A 19329-nucleotide genomic window follows, 5' to 3' on the forward strand; every position below is an offset into this window, starting at 1 on the left:
TTAAATATATATTTAACACAATTATAGATGCTGGAGGCAAAGCAGGATTGGCAGTGGAGACTGACAGCTCACGACCCCCCACGTAATAACCTTGTGATCCCCTGGGGGGTCACGACCCCCCGTTTGAGAACCTCTGTGCTATATGTTAGTGTCTGAATTCTTTGTCTCTTTATAAATTTAATACATGTCAACAAATCTCCTCATACACCATAAATGCTTTTTTGTAATCAATGGATTATGATTACTATAAACTGCAATTATACTTGGATATTTTTTCTTTGTTAAATTAATATCTTTATCAATTTTAAATTAATTCCCCCTGGTAACTGGAAAGCAAACAAGTCTGCATCCTTTATTTCAATAAAAGCATTAATTACTTTAACATCTCACAATTTTTCTTCGTTTTATAATTTTTCTGGTGTATTAGCATGGAACTGGGTAACTGCTTTCTTTTACATTTGTTTTTCTTTTCTCCCAGTAATATTGGGAGTTGATTATTGTTTTGGGCACTAGAAAGCAACTACTACAGGAAATGTCGATTTTACTTCCAATAGTTTCAATGTCTGAATTTTGTCTCTTGTGAATTAGTTCACAGAGCAGGAGTTAATTGTGTATCATTCCATCCTTCTGGTAACTATATCATCACTGCCTCTACTGATGGTACCCTTAAAATTATGGATCTCTTAGAAGGAAGACTTATATATACGCTTCATGGACACAAGGTATAGCAGTACTGTAGTAGTTCTTTTTTAACTGAAATGTGAGTAGATTTTATCATATTGATATGTTTAATGACTTCATTAGAGGAAAAATAATACACTTACATGGTGCACTAATGATGGCAGTTATTTGCCAATGCATGACATTTTCAATGGAAAAACAAAGTCTTGCAGTAATGTGGCTGGTCACAAGTTGACAGAAATTGCATAACCTTAAGTGACAGTCAATGTGCTTAATGCTGGGTAACTGTTTTCATACTGAATATCTGAAATCAAGAGGGCAATGTTCAATAATTTTCATGTGAATAACTAATCATCTGCTAGATAAGTACATGTGCTGTATAAACCTTCTGTAGTTAATGGTGGAGTGTGTGGTAATCTTAACAGGAACCTCCTATCACCACTTTCCTTTTCTCTTCCTCCCTAATATGCAGCAAGCCCCACTTTCTGATTGAATTATTTATGATAAAAATATCAAATATATAGTAAAGTAAATATAAAGTAAAATAGATATAGGAAAGATTATGTTTAGAACAATAAGTAATACGCCAATAATCATGACCTAATATTTTCCTGTGATTTGTAGTATTCATTTTTCACTCAACTTTAATTTTGTAGAAATCATCATTGCAGTTGGACTATTTCTCATTAGTTGTTTGCAGTGTTGTTATACTCATGTTAGTCCCAGGATATTGGAGCGACAATGTGGGTGAGGTAATATCTTTTAGTGAACCAATTTCTGTTGGAGAAAGAGACCAGTTTTCAAGCTGTACAGAGCTCTTCCTCTTCAGAAAGTTTGAAAGCTTGTCTCTTTCACGAACAGAAGGTGGTCCAGTAAAAATATTACTTCATCCACTTTATCTTATTCATTAGCATTAGAAAGTTGTTGGAATTCTGTTGAACAAGAGATGGCTCTCTGTATTTCAATGTAAAGAGAGAGACTAATAGAAAAAAATTTTAGCACATGACTGAACTTTCTTTTAATTTTACAGGGACCTGTGCTTTCTGTGGCCTTTTCCAAAGGTGGGGAAAAATTTGCATCAGGTGGAGCTGATGCACAGGTTTGTTTAAAAACTTCATGTTCTATATAAAACAATTCTTCCAGTATTTATTATAGTGAGTGAATGAGTTAGTGTTCGGAAACCATAAGAATTACAGTGGACTTATTTGATCCATTTTGCATGTTTTTAGTAATTGTTTCTAGGTAGGCTTATATATGTTTAATTTGTGATATCTTATACTATTTTTGTTTTGTGCAATAAAATTACATTTTTACATTCACCAGTTCCAACTGAGTATTACAGTAAAAAACTCCATTTGTATTTTAGGAGTCCCATATCATAAGAGACACCACGAGTAATGATTCAAGTTCAGGGAAACAAATGTGGATCATAATACAGTAATTCAAACAAATCTCTTCAATTCAGAAGTGCACAGCAGGAAAGCAATTTGCTGTTACTAGTGTGCTTTGGCTAAAGAGGATTATTTTGATGATGCACAAAAGATGTATCCTATCCTATCCACATACATGCTCTGTTTGCTACATTACCCCTTCTAATTAGAGGAAGGTACCTAGTCTTAGTGCACAAATTAATAAGATATTAGAAAATTTGGGCTGAGATAGGGCAAAATCTGTTTAGATTGTTCTGCCAGTTTAAATTAGCAAACACACTAGATTTCATGCAGAATATCAGTTTAATAATTATTAAACCACCGAGTCATATCATTAATCCTTATCCTGACTATGGGTGCAGTAGATTGCCACTGTGGGTAAATCTGGTCACTATGAAATTCTGCCATGTCTGGTCTTAGAGCTGCTTCTCCAGGTCTTTACATAGAGAAAGAATAAAGGGGCACAATTAAGGAAGATAGAAATAATCTACCACTTGGATTAGAACTTTAGTCTGTAAAATGCATCCTCAGTATTATGTGGCAACAAAAAACAACAAAATATGTTTTGGGAGCCCATGATGTAGGTGCAGAGAACAGCTTTGTGGAAGTTAACTCCCCGGAGTGTACTACAAACATGTTTCATATTTTGTTGGGGGAAAAAAAAGGGTGGAATTTTACTCAACAACTAATAGAAAACACAGCTTGAAGGAATAAAGTTCAAACTAAAAACGCGGCTGGTATTAGAAAGAAGACACCACTGTCTGACTCCTCAAGTACAATCAGATGCAAAGTACCAGAGATGTTGCTTCATGTGGCACGTTTCCTAGAAATGAGTTAAGGGAACTCAAAGGAAAAAGAACAGCTGACATGACAATGAATCTGCAACAGCAATCAAAAGACTGGCAAATATTGGAGAGAAAAACCTCAAACTGAAGCAAGGATATTGTTGCTGGAGGATTTTGCTAGCAAAAAAGATTGAAACTTGAGATGTAGAAGACTTGCAAAAAGACGTGGTGGATAAATTTAAATTATGAAAATGAAGCTAGATGTAACAATTAAAATATCTGAGCATAAAAGGAGGAAATCTTACCAAACTCATGCAAATGCTTTTCACTTTACTATGTGCTAATTAAAGACTGCAGTTTGGAGGTGAAAAAGAGTACACCAAATAATGGAATAGTGAAACTGCTATGGTAAGCTTAATAGTCCTCAAAAGGCAAAAAGTTCTTAGGAATTTACCTGTCAAGGAACACACCGCTTTGTTTATCCACACTTCAAGAAGATAAATAGGGTACTTTGCAGCTCTTGGCACTATTAGCTCTTCACAACCATGAGGGATAGAAACTTTTACAGTTTCTTGAGCGTTTATTCAACGACAAAAATACTCCATTATTTCAAAGTAAGTAGAAATGGTTAAAAATATTAAAAAAAATTTAAAGTAGCCTATACCTTACATTTTGCTGCACATGAAAAGTGAGTCAGACTTCAGATCTGAAGTCTGATAGGAATTTTATTTGCATTAAGGAGCCAAAACAGAGTTAGCAAAAAATTCTTAAAGGGATCATTGTAAAATTATAATTCATAAACTAACAGATTTACGTGGAAATTCTGAGAAGCGTGTTTCTTACTAAAAAGAATAAGTGCTGTTCTCCAAAGGATATAGTATTCAGTGAGGGGGATATAAATCCTCCACTGTAACAGCCAGGAAGGGGTGAATGGGCAGAACGGTTACTTCCAGAGCTATGACTAAGCTGACCACCAACAGCTGAGATAAATGGCTGTTCTTGGAGAGAAGAGCCTCCAGAATAAAAGAGAAGAGAACAGGGAGGAGAACTCCATGGAAAAAGAAAAGAAATTTAAAGAGACTTCCCAAACAGTTGGAGAAGGCTCATGGTGCAAGGGGCTGCATGCAGCCAGAGAACTCAAAGGGAGAGTCCCCTGGGGCTCTCTGGCAGCATGCAGCACTCTTGCATCAGCCAGCATCAACCAGACAGCAGGAAGTAGCACAGAGAAACAGCAGGGAGTCTATAGAAGCACTCTAGCTGCTTCATAGAGTCCTTGGGCCAGAACCCAGACAAGAGGGAAGGCCTGGGTTCCCCCACTGATCCTCCAAAGTTATCAACCCTACAGTGAGGCTTCCAAGTCAATAGACTTCTGGTTTATTGGAGTCTTTATTACCCTGGAAGGGATAGGACTATAGATGACCTGATCAGAGGGCTGAGTCATGAAAAGGGGAGCAAGCCACCTCAGGCTCAGAGTGAGCAAGGATGGGGCACCAGAGACAAAGTGACTGCTAAGCTATGCTCAGCAATGGAAGGGCGCACTGGCCAGCCAGTGACCCCTCTATAATTGTTAGAAGAGTTTAATTCCTGGTCTAAGTTGAAATCTCAACTCAACTTTATGGAACTGCTAAAGTCCTTCTCTTATCTCTACACTAAATGTATTCATTTTAGGGGATGTCTTGAGGTAATTAAGACTTTAGTAAATAGCTACAGTTAGTTGCACAGATAATGGACATAAAGGACACAGATTTCCTTGTAGTAATGCCTTTGCTCTAGTTACAAATGTAGTAACATTTGGCATCTGTTGAAAAAGCTACTTTATGTAAAAACATTAGACCAAAAATGTGCTCCAGAATTTATTATGAAGTGGATTTTGTCAGATTACATGGAATAGATAAAACTCAATCAGCTGTCACTTGCTTACATTTCCAGTCTATATAGAGGTTAATTTGAATTTGTTTTTGAATTTTTTCCTTCCTTCCTTCCAAAATGCTTAAGGAGCATGATAGAGTGCTGCTTTTGTACATTATCTTGAAATCCTACTTCCCTCTCTCTCCCCCCAGTATGTTTTCTTTATAGCTGTCTTCAAGCTATTATATGGTATAGTATTGGCATCTCTTGTTCTTAATATTTTTTAACTTTTGCATAAGTCACTGCATCGTAGATATTTTCAGTTTTTAAGGGAGAACTTAATTTAATGCAAGAGAATCCTGCATAACACATGCTTTTTGATTTTGGGGGTATTGTTATTACATGGCATTTTTGTGAAGATTTTCCATAGTAATATACTCCATATCATGTTGGCTATTGCTTTCTAAAATGTATAAAGTCTTGCTGTCCAACCTATTTTACCCCTTTATTTACCTTTCAAAGAGCTCTCTTCCTTTTCCCAATCATAATTCTATCTGGAGATCATTTTCTTGGTGCGTGGTGTTTTTTGCTACAGTTTATATTAGTATATCTTAATCTTTAAAGTTTGGCACAACCAACCATGGAATCTTTCATTTTTCACAACCCTTGCAGCTGCCAGACCTGCCAATGATGGAGGGAGGCACCCACAGCTGCAATCAATAAAGGAAATAGGGTCTGCTATAAAGATAAGAGGGCAGAGAAAGAAGGGGAGGCAGAAAGGCTTGGGTACCTTGCACCAGGCTGCCTACAAGAAAACAGCCAGGAGACTAGCAGAGAGACACACCTAGGAAGTGACAGGCTTTAAGGAATGTAAGGGTCCAAACACTGATCTCACTGACAGCAAGTTAAGGTGGGGAGGACAGTTAGGTGAAGCTGAGGCCCCTTGAGAGGCCACCCCAAGAGGCCATGATGGAACAATTTCACAGGGAATGTGTAACCTTCTAGGAGAAGAGTTTCAGATGTTTTGTAGAGTTAACAACTTTAGGTTTCCACTCAAGCAGCAGCATGGAAGAGGTGAGACTTGAAAAAATCTTATAATGCAGATTGAGTCAAAAGTAACAACAACAATCCAGTTATTTGGGAATGGAGTAAAGATTGAACTGCCCAAAAACTACTTATTAATTCTTGTAAGACTAAAGGGATGAGCACATTCTCTGTACCTTATCTGCCTCTGATAAGAGCATGTTCTGTGAAAGCCCACAGTCATGGGAGTAGTCAACATTACTGAATTTCCATCAACCCTTTTTTTCCCTGCTATACACAGATATTGTAATTTCCTCCCCACAAGCATTTTAAGTAATGTTTCCCTAGTGTTCTGTAATGACTGCAACAAATAACTTTTGAGTAGCTAGTCAAGCAGCTATAAAATGAACATGTGAACAGTGCACTATATTGTGTCTTCGATATCAATCTTTCTTAATTTGGAGAGAGGCTACATAATTGTCAACTTTTGTTCAAACTGGCATGTTGGAAATAAGTTCCCCTAACAGATTTATCAAGGTTTGCCAGGATTTTTTCCACACACAAATTTCTTTTGTACTCCAGAGTCCATTTGTTGTTGGTTACATCCAAAAATAACTATATACGTACTTATACTCTGTATTCTACTAACAATTCAGTTATAAGCATTGGCTAAAATACTTAGAACAGGATCAGGCTCTGGGTGATACCCCTCTGGAATCACACCAAATGAGAAGGTAAGGAAGAGCTCTTATGAACACATTCATTTCTAAAGAACCCTGCTTTTATATACTATAACAAACAAGTGATGTCATTGCTGGTAATTGGACTTTAGCTAAAGCCAAAAGGAAGGAATTTTTGGGCTGAACGCTGCACCTGGCACCTAATTGACCATGTTTTCTTCATTTCTGTTACTTGAGCCTAAACATTAAATAAGATAACACTGGTATCTCAAGGGTCATTGCATGTTTAATACAAACAATCCTCCTTTCTTGTGATCTCATTCTTTTTGGTCAACTGATCTATCACTCATGCTAATATCTAAACCCCACTTGAAACAATGTCTCACTCAAGCCAAAAATAGTTCTATATGGAGTCTTTCCACTAAAGAAATTAAAAGGAAACAGACATTTGATTTGGTACTGCATGATGTTTTAATTTAAAAAACCTAGAATATACAATTAACATGGCCCATGTTAAATAGATTAAAAACTAGGTCTCAAAATGTAACTGTAAATGGGGAATCATCTGAGCTGTGTTTCTAGTGGGGATTTGTAGGGATTGATTCTTGGCCCTAAGCTATTTAATTTTTATCAATGATTTGTAAGAAAACAAAATCCTACAAATAAAATGTACAGGTTACACAGATTAGGCATGTGGTAAATGATGAAGAGGACAGGTCACAGGTACAGGTGATCTGGATTGCTTGGAAAACTGGACACAAATCAAAAATGCATTTCAGTATGGCCAAATGTAAGGTCACGTAGAAACAAAAAATGGGGGCCTCTACCCTGAGAGAGTGAATCTGAAAAGGACTTAAAATCATGGTGGCTAATCAGGTGAACCTGGGTTACTAGTATGATGCTTTGGCCAAAAGGCTTGCACAATTCTTGGATGCATGAATGAGGGGATATTGAATAGGAACAGAGCGGCTCTGTTTCCTTCATATTTGGCTTGGGTGGGACTGCTGATAAACTATTGACCAGTTCTGGCGTCCAAAATTCAAGAAGGATTTTGAAAAAATCTGAGGGCTCAGAGAAGAGCCATCTACTGACTGAAGGATTGGAAAAGCGTTTATAAGAAAAGACTTAAGGAGCTCAATCTGTTTGGTTTATCAAAAAGAAGGTTGAGTGACTTGACAATAGTCAATAAGTATTTACGCGGGGATTACAAATTTGATAATAGAGGGTTCTTCAGTATAGCACAGATCCATATTACAAGATTGAATGATTGGAAGTTGAAGCTAAAAAATTTCACTTTGTTTAGGCTGAATTTTTCTTAACTGTGATGGAATTAACTATTGGAACAATTTACCAAAGATGGTGGTGGATTCTCCATCACTGTCAATTTTAAAAATCAAGATGAGCATATCTTTTAGAAAAAAAATCTTTAAACAAGAATTTTTCTTGTTCACTTAGGTCTTTTGTACCTTTCTACCTTCCAAGTTACTTCATTTTATCCAACTGGTCTTTAGCACATCACCTGTTTAGGTTTTATGTACCCATCCATTATACACGAGTAAGCTTCCATTACCCAACTTCTGCATTTTTCCTGATTCAGAACAATATGATCCAAAACCTGCAAAAGTGTCACCCTGTTCCTGGATCTTCCCAGAAAAGGGGTTTATCAATCATTACATGATTGTATATCTTACTTTCATCTTCCAACACATTACTTATCTTGACAGCAAATACATCTTTAACAATTCAGCAATTTTATGTCAAAAGAATAGACAAAACCACACTCATGCCAGGCAAGGGCTTGAATTAAGTGTTATCTATAATTCATTATTCATAATTACAAATTACTAAAACATAGCTGTATCAGAACTCAATCTTATTTAACAATCCTTCATTTTCTAGTTCAGTACGTTACCCTGTTTTATCCTTTAATCTATTAGAATCAGGGTGGGGACTGGAGAATATGCTATAATTCATTAACATTTCTTTTTCTGCAAGCATAGAATTCATGCTATTGAACCTTTATTTTAAACAGTGTTTTGCCTTTAAAATGAAATTGTAAGTTCTTTATGGAAATTGCATATAGCTATTGTATTGCAATTTAGAGAGCAGTAAATTTGCAACATTACTTTTTGAAAATCAAGTTCTTGTAGTTTTCCTTTTGAATAGTCATTTTCCTTAGAAAAAATGTTCCGTTTTAATAAGGTTGATGGTTGATTTACAGGTATTGCTGTGGAAGACCAATTTTGATACATTTAGCTACAAGGAAGTTCTTAAACATCATATTAGAAGAATACATACTGATGACCCACCTCACCTTCTTGATATTTATCCAAGATCACCTCATTCCCATGATGGGAAATCTCAGTCAATTGACGTAAGTTCCAGGATTATACACAATAATATTTACAGTTTCTCTATCTAACATTGGCTGTCAAAATACCATTTATATTGGTATGAGGTCTGTGTGGCAACAGATAATGCAGTGCTAAGCAATCTCTTGTCATTTATTATCTGTATCAACATTTTATTTTGTTTCAAAGAATATAACATTTTTAGAAACAAAGACAATGTATTGAAATATCTTTTATCCTTTCTAAAAGTTATTGATATCCTCATTTTCTACAAGAGGATGAGACTTGATTGTAATTCAGAAATTTCCTCTCATTAATGAAACCTAAAATAATGTATACTGTAAAGATTTAGAATTGTTTAAAGTAAATGATCAGGTATGGCTTGATCCATTTTTTCCTATCCCTGCAAATTTTTTGATCCTAGTGAGGAAGATTTGGGTCTATATTTTGGATACAAGCTCTGTGTTCTTGTGAGCAAGTAAGTGCAGAATGCTATCCCTTGGCATTTCTCATTAGCACTAACTATACTTGAAAGGTTGTGGTACTTCACTTTGTTGGACCTCATGTTTATAATCAGGTAGAATCATAGAAGATTAGAGTTGGAAGAGACCTCAGGAGGTCATCTAGTCCAACCCCCTGCTCAAAGTATGACCAACCCCAACTATATCATCCCAGCTAGGGTGTTGTCAAGCCTGCCTTAAAAACCTCTAAGGCTAGAGATTCCACCACCTCCCTAGGTAACCCATTCCAGTGCTTCACCACCCTCCTAGTAAAATAGTTTTTCCTAATATTCAACCTAGACCTCCCCAGCTGCTTCTGCCATCTGCCACCACTGAGAACAGCCCAGTTCCATCCTTTTTGGAACCCCCCTTCAGGTAGTTGAAGGCTGCTATCAAATCACCCCTCACTCTTCTTTTCCACAGGTAGTTTTTCTAGCTGTAGATTGTCATATTAAAAAGCAGTGGTCTTAACGTGGTAAGACAAAAAATGTGACAACTCAGTCAGCAACAATATGTAGGTGACCAGTAATGACTTTGGCAATTTGTTGTTGGTTCTGTGATTTAAGTCCTCCATTTAATGTCCTACTCCGTCAGCAAAATTTAAAAAAAGTTAAGTCACCAATAAATAATAAAGAGATACAGTAACTTCTCTCCAGCTGTCTCATAGGATATAAATGGTCTTTGATGAATCATCAGAGCAGCAAACAATAATTCCAATGATAGCAGGAGGTTGCCTTAAAATTTTGAATGACCAGTTAATAGCTAAATCTGAGGTAGCATTTGTTAATAAAAGCTTTTACCATCTCTGAAAGTTTCCAGACCCAGTGCACTCATTTTATATGTGAAATGAAGTGGTTTAAGAACATTCAGACTTGCAAACTAAGTTGAAGATTTGCAAGTCAAGCTGTCCCTTTCGTATGCATAACCAGTAAGCCTTGCCTCCAAGTGAGGTGCATTATATAGCAGGTACAATTAATTGTGTAATTGAAGCACCTCAGTTGGTTAGGGTTCACTGCTCACGCACTAGTAATAATGCAAATTGACTTTCATATCCCATGTTCAGTTTGCATGGCTAAGAAAAAAGTTTTCTAAACTGAGTAAACTTGACCTGGAAGATACATCATCCCCTGTCTCATTATGCCATTTTAGAGTCACTTTTCAGATTATAACTACACTCTTTGTTCATAATTCATTTTTTCTCCCTGAAATAGCCCAGTCATCCTCTGCCCCACTCCCCTTCAAATAGGGGTATGTAGTTTATTTCAGCTGTAGGACAATCTGGTTAGGATACTTAATCCTTCTAGTAACTCATGTCTCTGGTGCACAGGTAAATGGAGACATTAATCAAAATGCAGAGCTGCTTAGCTTTGACAAACAACAAATGATATCTTATGGGGAATGGCAGGTGGAGAAGTTTGTCCTTAACTAAATCTAAGGCTTATTTATATTTAAAATGAAGCCAGTGATGCTTGGCATTGTACCACATTAAGAGGCCCCAGGAGCTGCGTTTTGTATTCATTAGAATGTAAACAAGCAGTAAGGGTGAAACCACAAATACATTTTAAGTGGCAGTAATAAAAGAATGCATGACCTTTCAAGCCTTTACAGAGACAGAAATGCAGTCTAGCAATATTCAAGAAGGGTTGAATATATTACTACAAAATAGTCAAGAAAGAGACCTACACACCTCCATAGCAGGAATGAAAACTATTTAATTGCCTTAGGAAAAATATATGAACACTAAGGCCTGGCCTACACCTAAAAATTAGATGGATCTAACTACAGTGCTAAGAGCTGTGAAAAATTCCATGCCTTGTGTGATGTAGTTAGGTTGACCTAACCTCCACTGTAGATGCATGTAGGTTGATGGTAGAATTCTTCCACCTCTCTGAAACGAGGTATCCATGTCAACGGAATACCTATATGTACAGAAAACCCCCTTCTGTCAATGTAGGAAGGGTCTACACTACAGCAGCACCACTGCAGAGCCATAGCTGTGCCGGTGCAGTCACTCTAGTATAGATATACCCTAAGACTGAATGACTGTATATGTGGGAATCAAAGAACACTGAAATCAGACATGTTCATAAAATAATTTGTTGCACAACTTATAAACCTCAGGGACTTCTATAAGTGGTTCATCTTGTGGTATTGAACCTCCTATAATGACAAACCTGAAGCTTCCAGGGAAGGTGTGAGTACATCCTAACTGCATCTTGATGCTTGTGTAATGTTGTACACAATGATGGCACTAGTGAAGGTATCTTTCTGAATCTTCCAGGTGATCACTCCACTTTTTAAAGCTTAACTTGTAGCTAGTATAATACATGATCACAACTAGTAAGGAATTTATCCAGTCCTGCTTAAAATTCAGATCCATTATGTGTCTTAATGCACAGCACCAAATTCCATCTTTATAGCTTATAAAAACTTTACGATTCAATAAATTATCATCATTTAGGAGTAACCAGAGCTCCAAGTATTCTGCAGTTCTCAAATGTAAACTTTCATTTCAAACAAACAAAAAAACCCATACACACACTCTTTAAGGCCTCTAAAGAATATGTCTACAATGTGATAAAAGACCCATGGCTGACCAGGGTAAGCTGGCTCAGCTGTGGGGCTATAACAGTACAGTGTAGATGTTCAGGCTTGGGCTGGAGTCTGGGCACTGAGATCCTGTGAAGGAGATGTGGCTCAGCCCAAGCTGCACAAGCCTGAGTCAGCTGACTCTGCCTCTGAGACTCAGTGGCACAGGTTTTTTAAGACAGTGTAGACATACCCATAGTTGCTGTTGTAGTCTTGAGAATGTCTAGAGTGTAAATAGATCCAGTGTTGTCTTCCTGTGTTAACAAGGACCTGAAATAATAGCTCTGAATTGTCCCATTAATTTTAATCAAGACCTCCTGGTTGTGTAGCTGCAGATATTGGCATTTTTCAGATATGCCATATGTAGCAATGCAGGACTCACCGCTACAGCACCTCCTGCTGGTTGTCCAGGGAATTAGCTCTTGCAGCCTGGAGCACCCTCTGCAGGCCAGTGTCCAGCTTGCCTCAGGTCCCCATGTCCCTCTCAGACCCCAGTGCTCCTTTATCTTGGGGTGCTGCCCCCTCACAATACACACTCTCTGGGTCTCCCCATCCAGGGGAACCCCCAACCCTCTATCACCACCTCACCTCACCCTATGGCTACTGCTAGTCACCATCTAGCCCCTGCACACTGAGGCAGACTGCAGCATACAAGCCATTCATCATTGGCAAAGGGGGGTTTGTACCTGCTGCCTTTGCCTAACCCTGGGGCTGCAGCCTCTGCAACCCCAGTACCTGGTTTGGTCTTTGACAAGGCCTGCAGCGCTGCCAAGCAGGAGCTCTCCTGCTCCTCTCACCTTTCCCCAGCCCTGCTCAGTTGCCTGCACCCTCAGCTCCCAGGCAGCTAGGTCCTTCTCCCTCTGAAGCTGGAGGAAGAGTCCTGCCTGAACACCTAGCTAGCAGCCCTTTTATAGGGCTAGCTGTGGCCTGACTGAGGCGTGGCCCCAACTGTGGCTGCCTCCCCAATCAGCCTAGCATATTGGTTCCCCTGGGTAGCCCTTTCACAGGGCTGCTTTAACCCCTTCAGGGCCGGAGCGGGTGACCATCCCACTACACATAAAATTTACCATTTTGGTTGATGCAAGCATCTGATGTTTTATTTTCTGTCTCCATAACCTGGCACCTGGTTATAGCTCTGTCTTGCTACCTATCTTCCCCACAAGGAGGAATTATTTGGATTACAGGTCACACTCCCTTCATGTTCATACACTAAACAATTTAAGAATTTCTCATAATAGATCAGACTATAGGTCCATGGAGCCAGGAAGTTAGGGAGCCAGAGTTGGAGTCCAGTTGACAGCCTGTGAGCAGAGAAAATCAGATATATATTTTGAGCTACCTAGAGAGCAAAACAGAAGTCAAGGCCTAGAGAAGTGAGTTGTTGAAGTCAGCTGCAAACTACTCTCTTCCTTGGCATAAATGGGGACAAGAAGGTTCTGAGCCAGGCCACCTAATAGATGGCTCTGCAGAAGCTGAGGCCCACAAATTGGAGCTGCGTTACCGGACTTGAAAATAAGCATTGACTTATTTTGCATCTGAATATCGTAAATCCCTAAATTGCCATTGAATGTTTTTCAAGGCATAATTGGATGAGAAACAAGTGTTTGGACTACAGAATAATTTAACAGTACTGTAGAATTCAGGCATTCTTGCCATGGAATTTGGTGGAATGGAATACAATTATGCTATGGAATACATATGGGCACTGGGAGTAACCAAATAAACAGGTATAGGTGCCTAGTAATTAACATCATAATTATCTAGTTGTTAATCTAGAGTTGTAGTGGGAAACACTGGACAAAAAGACTAGATTAAAATCTGCACAATACAAAACTGGCTTAGATTTACAGTTAAACTTTTAACGGGAAAAACATGTTCTGAACATAAGGGACTTCTTGTCTTTCATGCCATGTGTTTTTAATGGATTTTCTGTGAAAACATAAGTTGTGTATTATTTATCGGGAGATAGCAAGGCTTGCTTCAGGTTTAATTATTCAGAGATCCAGTTGTAGTGTAATATGCTAAATTATGTGCACCACTCTGGAAGAGACTAAGTTGTGTTTTTTGAGCTTTCTGTATTTCTGCTTTAATTGAATCCTCAGTAAGTAGTCGAGGTTTTTAAATTGATGGAAGGTTGAGCTAGTACATCATTTTTAAAAGATGTTCAAACTTGAATGTAATATTCTATTATATTTAAGTGTATTGTGTTTGTATTATGAGTTTGAATATGTTTTGCTTATCCAGTTGCACATTTAAATTTTTTGCGTAATTTTAAATCAGCATTTTCCTTAGGTGAACAGACTACTAATCCACACTAGGTGGCAGTAAAAATCAGAGAATATTTTCTTGGTTTGTTTTACCTTGAGGACTTCAACCCAGCAAAAAATCAGATTTTCAGATTAAACCAGGGGTCGGCAACCTTTCAGAAGTGGCACCTTAGAGACTAAGCAATTTATTTGAGCGTAAGCTTTCGTGAGCTACAGCTCACTTCATCGGAGCTGTAGCTCATGAAAGCTTATGCTCAAATAAATTGGTTAGTCTCTAAGGTGCCACAAGTCCTCCTTTTCTTTTTGCGAATACAGACTAACACGGCTGCTACTCTGAAACTTTTCAGAAGTGGTGTGCCGAGTATTCATTTATTCACTCTAATTTAAGGTTTCGCGTGCCAGTAATACATTTTAACATTTTTAGAAGGTCTCTTTCTGTAGGTCTGTAATATATAACTAAACTATTGTTGTATGTAAAGTAAATAACATTTTTAAAATATTTAAGAAACTTCATTTAAAATTAAATTAAAATGCAGAGCTTATCAGTTTAGTGTGATCCTTGCCCTTACTTTTCCTTGCTGAGTTTCAAATGTCTGGCACATATTTGGATACTTTAAGCTGCACACAGGCTTCTGAGTGATCAGTTGTTAACTGGTTCTGAGAGGGACAGAGGACAGATTTCATGTGTGAAAATACCTGTTCACACAGGTATGTGGATCCAAATGGTGAAAGCATTGCAAACGCAATTTTCTTCAAACAGTTAAATTTCACTGGTAGGGATGTCCAGCAGGTCAGAATAGAAGCCCCCATGATCTCTCTCGGTAGTTTCACGTGCACTCCGCAGATCTCCAAACTTTAATGCCCACAATTCTGAGCTTTTTAACTGAATGAGCTGCATTTTGAAATCTTCAACACCAATCCACTGAAATACAGACAAATCCAAGTCGCCTTCATTGAACTTTTCAGGTTTAATTAAAAAAGAAAGCATTGGGCCAAGTCTCTGGAAATCTTGAAATCTGTCAGAAAATTCTGATTCCAGCTCTTGCATGTACATTTTAATCTCAACGTCAAATGCAGTGCGCTGTTCCACATGGTGTGATAGTGATGTAAACAGCTTTTCAGGACTTAAAAATATTCCAGTACAGTGGCACTGGAACTATTTTTAAGGTGGGGTGCTGAGCTGCGCCCCCTCTTGCCCCGTCTGCACCCCTCACTGCCCCAGGATGGGGCCAGCTGCAGAGCCCCAGGCCAGTGGCTGGGACCCCGGGCCAGCAGCAGAGCCCCCCAGACCGGTGGCCGGGACCCAGGGCCAGCAGCAGGCTGAGCGGGGCAGCCGATGGAACCGCAGCTGGCAGGGGGCCAGCGGCCAGTACCGAAGGCCAGCAGCAGAGCCCCCGGGACCCATGGCCAGGACCCGGGCAGTGTGAGTGCCACTGAAAATCAGCTCGCATGCCTCCTTTGGCATGTGTGCCATAGGTTGCCTACCCCTGGATTAAACACACTATAAAGCTATAGTATGTAACAATATTTTTGTGTTTAATCTCTTCAAACCAATTCATGGAGGTCAGTAGAATAACAGTCATTTGGTTAGGAGTAGGAGACAGCAGACATTGATTCTAGTAATTTTTTTCTGCCATACTTTTTCCCTGTAATCTTCAGCAAATGACCTAACCTCTGTATACCTCATTTTCTTTAGCTATTATCCTCTACTTGAAGACCAAGTTCCCTTTAATAATTAATACTCAAAAAGTGCTGAGAATGGAAATTTGAATGGAAATTTCTGTCAAAGGTTAATATTCCTTTAGAAATTATTAGTCGATTAATGAACATGCTTAATATTCTAACCTAATTGACTAGGTACTGTTTTAATTAAGGAAGATTCTCTAGTCAATCTCCCTCTCAATGGAGAATTATTTGATACACTGTACTTTCTAGGGTTTTGGCCAGTCTCACTCTTTTTTTTTAATTTTTTTATTTTTTTTTTTAAAGTTAAATTAAATTTCCACCAATACCCTTGGGGAGACTGTTCTACAGTCTAGTTCATCTTGATGTCAGGAAATATTTTGAGAGATTTGTCTGAAATATTCTCTCTTAGCCTCATTCCATTGCTTCAGATTATGCTTATATATATTACACTAAATAATTATCCTCAGTATTTATACCCTTGAAATATTTGTAGACTGTTTCATGTCCTGCCCTCCTTACTTTCTTGCTTTATCTATACATATTTAGTTCTCTCTTTTTTTTTTTTTATCTTGTAGACAGGCTCTGCAGCCCTTATTTTTGTTGTTGTTCTCTGAATTCTCTCCAGCTTGTCACTATCTCTCTGATGTGCCCAGAAAGCATATTACAGACTCACATAGAGAGAGACTATTACCTTCCGGCTCCAGGATGAAATTGCTATTGTATGAACAGTCCTCAGTCACCCTGCCTTCTTTAGTCAGATCACGTTATCTATTGGCTTTCCAATATCACTTCTAGGTCTCTTTCACGATGACCACTTCCCATGTTCCCTTTTAAGTAGAACTGGGTGGAAAATGGATTTTTCAGTGTCCTGGCACTCGTGAAAAATCATGGGAAAAAATTGTATTGTGTTCAACCAAAACCAATTTTTTTTTGAAAATGTTCTGCACGTTGGGGAAGTAAAAACAATGTCAAGTTGGGTTAAAACAAAATATTTTGGTTCATTTTGCTCCAATGTTTTTTGTTTCAATTTCAGACATTTTCAGAAAAGCCAAAGGGAGGGGAGGAAGACCAGCCATTTAACTTTTAGCCCTTCTGTTAGGGTACTTTCCTGGGATATGGGAGACCCAGCTTTAATTTCCCCCTCCGCCTGATGCGGAGAAGGGATTTGAACTTGGCAAGATAATGCTCTAGCCACTGGGTTATGGAATATTCTGTTGTGGGTCTTTCTCAGTCTGTCCTGTTGAAGCTGTTCCATTGTGTGTAAATAAAGTCATTAGAGCAGGGACATGAAATTGGGCTTTTCACATCCTAGGTGAGTGTTCTAACCACCAGGGTCTAGAATAATTCTTGCACTTTCCATGGGCACATATATAGTGTAATACATATAAGCATAATCTGAAGCAATGGAAGCAATAGTCATTCATGTCTAGAGTTGCCTCTTGTTTATAGTTATCAAGCCAGGTTTTGTCCACTGCATTAATTTCTTATCTAAGCCAATTTTAATTGAGTTTTCATGAGACAGCAATAAATGTTTTATTAAAACCCAAATATATTACATGCACTATGCTTCTACTGTAACTGATTTTGTGATTTTATAAAAAAAAAATGCAATCAGGTTTGTCCGGCAGAACTTATTCTTTATTAGCCTATGCTGCCTATTGCTTGTGATTCACCTTACTCTATAAATGGCTAAGGAATTTTTTATTTTACTGAATTTCCTTGTTTTACATACTGTACAGCACAGCTGTATATTCTGTTCTGTAACTAACTTTGGTAAAAAGCCACATGAAGGAAAACACTAAATACTTGATTTTAGTGGCTTGCATGGATGAAAACAAATATCTTCACATATTACTGGAGATTACAGTTGTAGAGAGGAACAGGAAATTATGTCTACATTTTTCATTCTTATTGGTATCTACAGCTTGCTCTAAACAAAGTTGCACCAGTTTAATTCAAGGTGCAATGTTCCACCTATTTAGTTAAACTGGTGCAACTTTGTGCACGGACACCCTGAACGTGCCAGATTAAATCTGTTTTACATGAGTTTAGCTTGCCTCTCAAGATGAGCTAAACCAATGTAAACCAGATTTAAGTCAATGTAGAATGGTCATACACAAACTTGCACCAGTTTAAATCAGTACTGCATCCTTTCTTTAGTTAAACTAGTGTAACCTGTGTGTAGACAAGTTCTAGATATCTTTACCGAAAAAAGTTTAGAAATAAATTTGTGGATGGTTAATTCAATATTTTTGGTTATTACATAAGCGTAATAGGTTAGCTGTAGTCTAACCAAATTAAAATCAGATAATTTTAAAATACCACTTGAGCACAAATGCTAATTTCATTTTTTTTTTACAAAAGTGCAAATTATGCTCTGTATACAGATTCATTTTCTTTGCTTAATGTTGTTGCATTTGCCTTGAAATGGGAAATAGTTTAGTTTCACTATAACTTCTGTAAAATAGCTTTGTGTCCTCTGCTGAAATGTTAGTTTTGAACTAATGACAGAAACACTCCTCAGTGAATCACAGCAAGTACCCCTAATGTTTGTAAAGCCATTGGAAAATGGAAAAAGGTGGTGAAATGTGCTTCTTATTGTATTTTATTTGCTTTAAGATTATATTGAATAGTGTGCCCTTGGAACTGAAATTAAACTATGGATGTGGTTTGTCATGTATGTTGTTGTAATGATCCTTGAGAGAAAGTAGTAAAGGTGCTACAAGCAATAGTGAGAAGAGAGATTGGTTGAACAGTTACAGTTGTGGGCCAAATTTTGATCTCATGTACACTGGGGTAAATTCAGCGCAACTCCTAGAGTTATTCCCTCAATATTTTAAGTGTATTTTGTAAGTTTTTTTTGATTAAGATAATATGTTCAACTCAATTGTGTTGAACAGTAAGGCTTGCATTATGATATGCCACAGCTGTACATTGCATAAGATACTTTCTTTTTACAGGTACCCTATTCCGCACACTGGGCATGCACTTCATTTACTATTCCTTAGCTCTATGTCACACTCTTCTACTTTTTATCCAGTCCAAATATTTGGACTGGAAGAACATATTTGGACCAAACATGTTTGAACTGAAGAACATATCAGAGCGTTTGATGCTCAGATAACAAGGTGATGGAAATGGTATAAAAACATAGATTCCCTAACCAGAAAAATGTAGTGTAAGGTCCTGATCTGCATGCTGCTTCATGTAAGCAGGCCCCTTGCTCCTATGTACAGCCTCACCAACTTCGCCGGGCCTCCTCATAGGTGTTAAGATCCATCAACATGAAGTATTCAGAGTAGCTGCTGTTAGTCTGTATTCGCAAAAAGAAAAGTGTGTATGGTAACACCCATTGTTTCATGTTCTCTATGTATATAAATCTCCCCACTGTATTTTCCACTGAATGCATCTGATGAAGTGAGGTGTAGCTCATGAAAGCATATGCTCAAATAAATTTGTTAGTCTCTAAGGTGCCACAAGTACTCCTTT

The 19329-nt window shown here is 37.9% G+C and overlaps 1 protein-coding gene across 10 annotated transcripts in view; it reads left to right on the plus strand.

The window, feature by feature from the left end:
- The window catches only part of POC1B (POC1 centriolar protein B), a 168736-nt gene that overhangs the window by 29245 nt on the left and 120162 nt on the right, over positions 1-19329 (plus strand). For all 10 annotated transcript variants that reach the window (XR_014712062.1, XM_084631161.1, XM_084631160.1 and 7 more), the window contains 3 exons: positions 589-722; positions 1712-1780; positions 8669-8821. Coding sequence is in view for 9 of the 10 variants with exons in the window: in XM_084631161.1 (XP_084487287.1) it covers positions 589-722; positions 1712-1780; positions 8669-8821 (356 nt within the window). In the remaining variant the exon portion in view is untranslated. The remainder of the gene's footprint in view (positions 1-588; positions 723-1711; positions 1781-8668; positions 8822-19329) is intronic.

Source organism: Lepidochelys olivacea (assembly GCF_965140295.1).
Source record: "Lepidochelys olivacea isolate rLepOli2 genome assembly, chromosome: 1".
Classification (NCBI taxonomy): domain Eukaryota; kingdom Metazoa; phylum Chordata; order Testudines; family Cheloniidae; genus Lepidochelys; species Lepidochelys olivacea.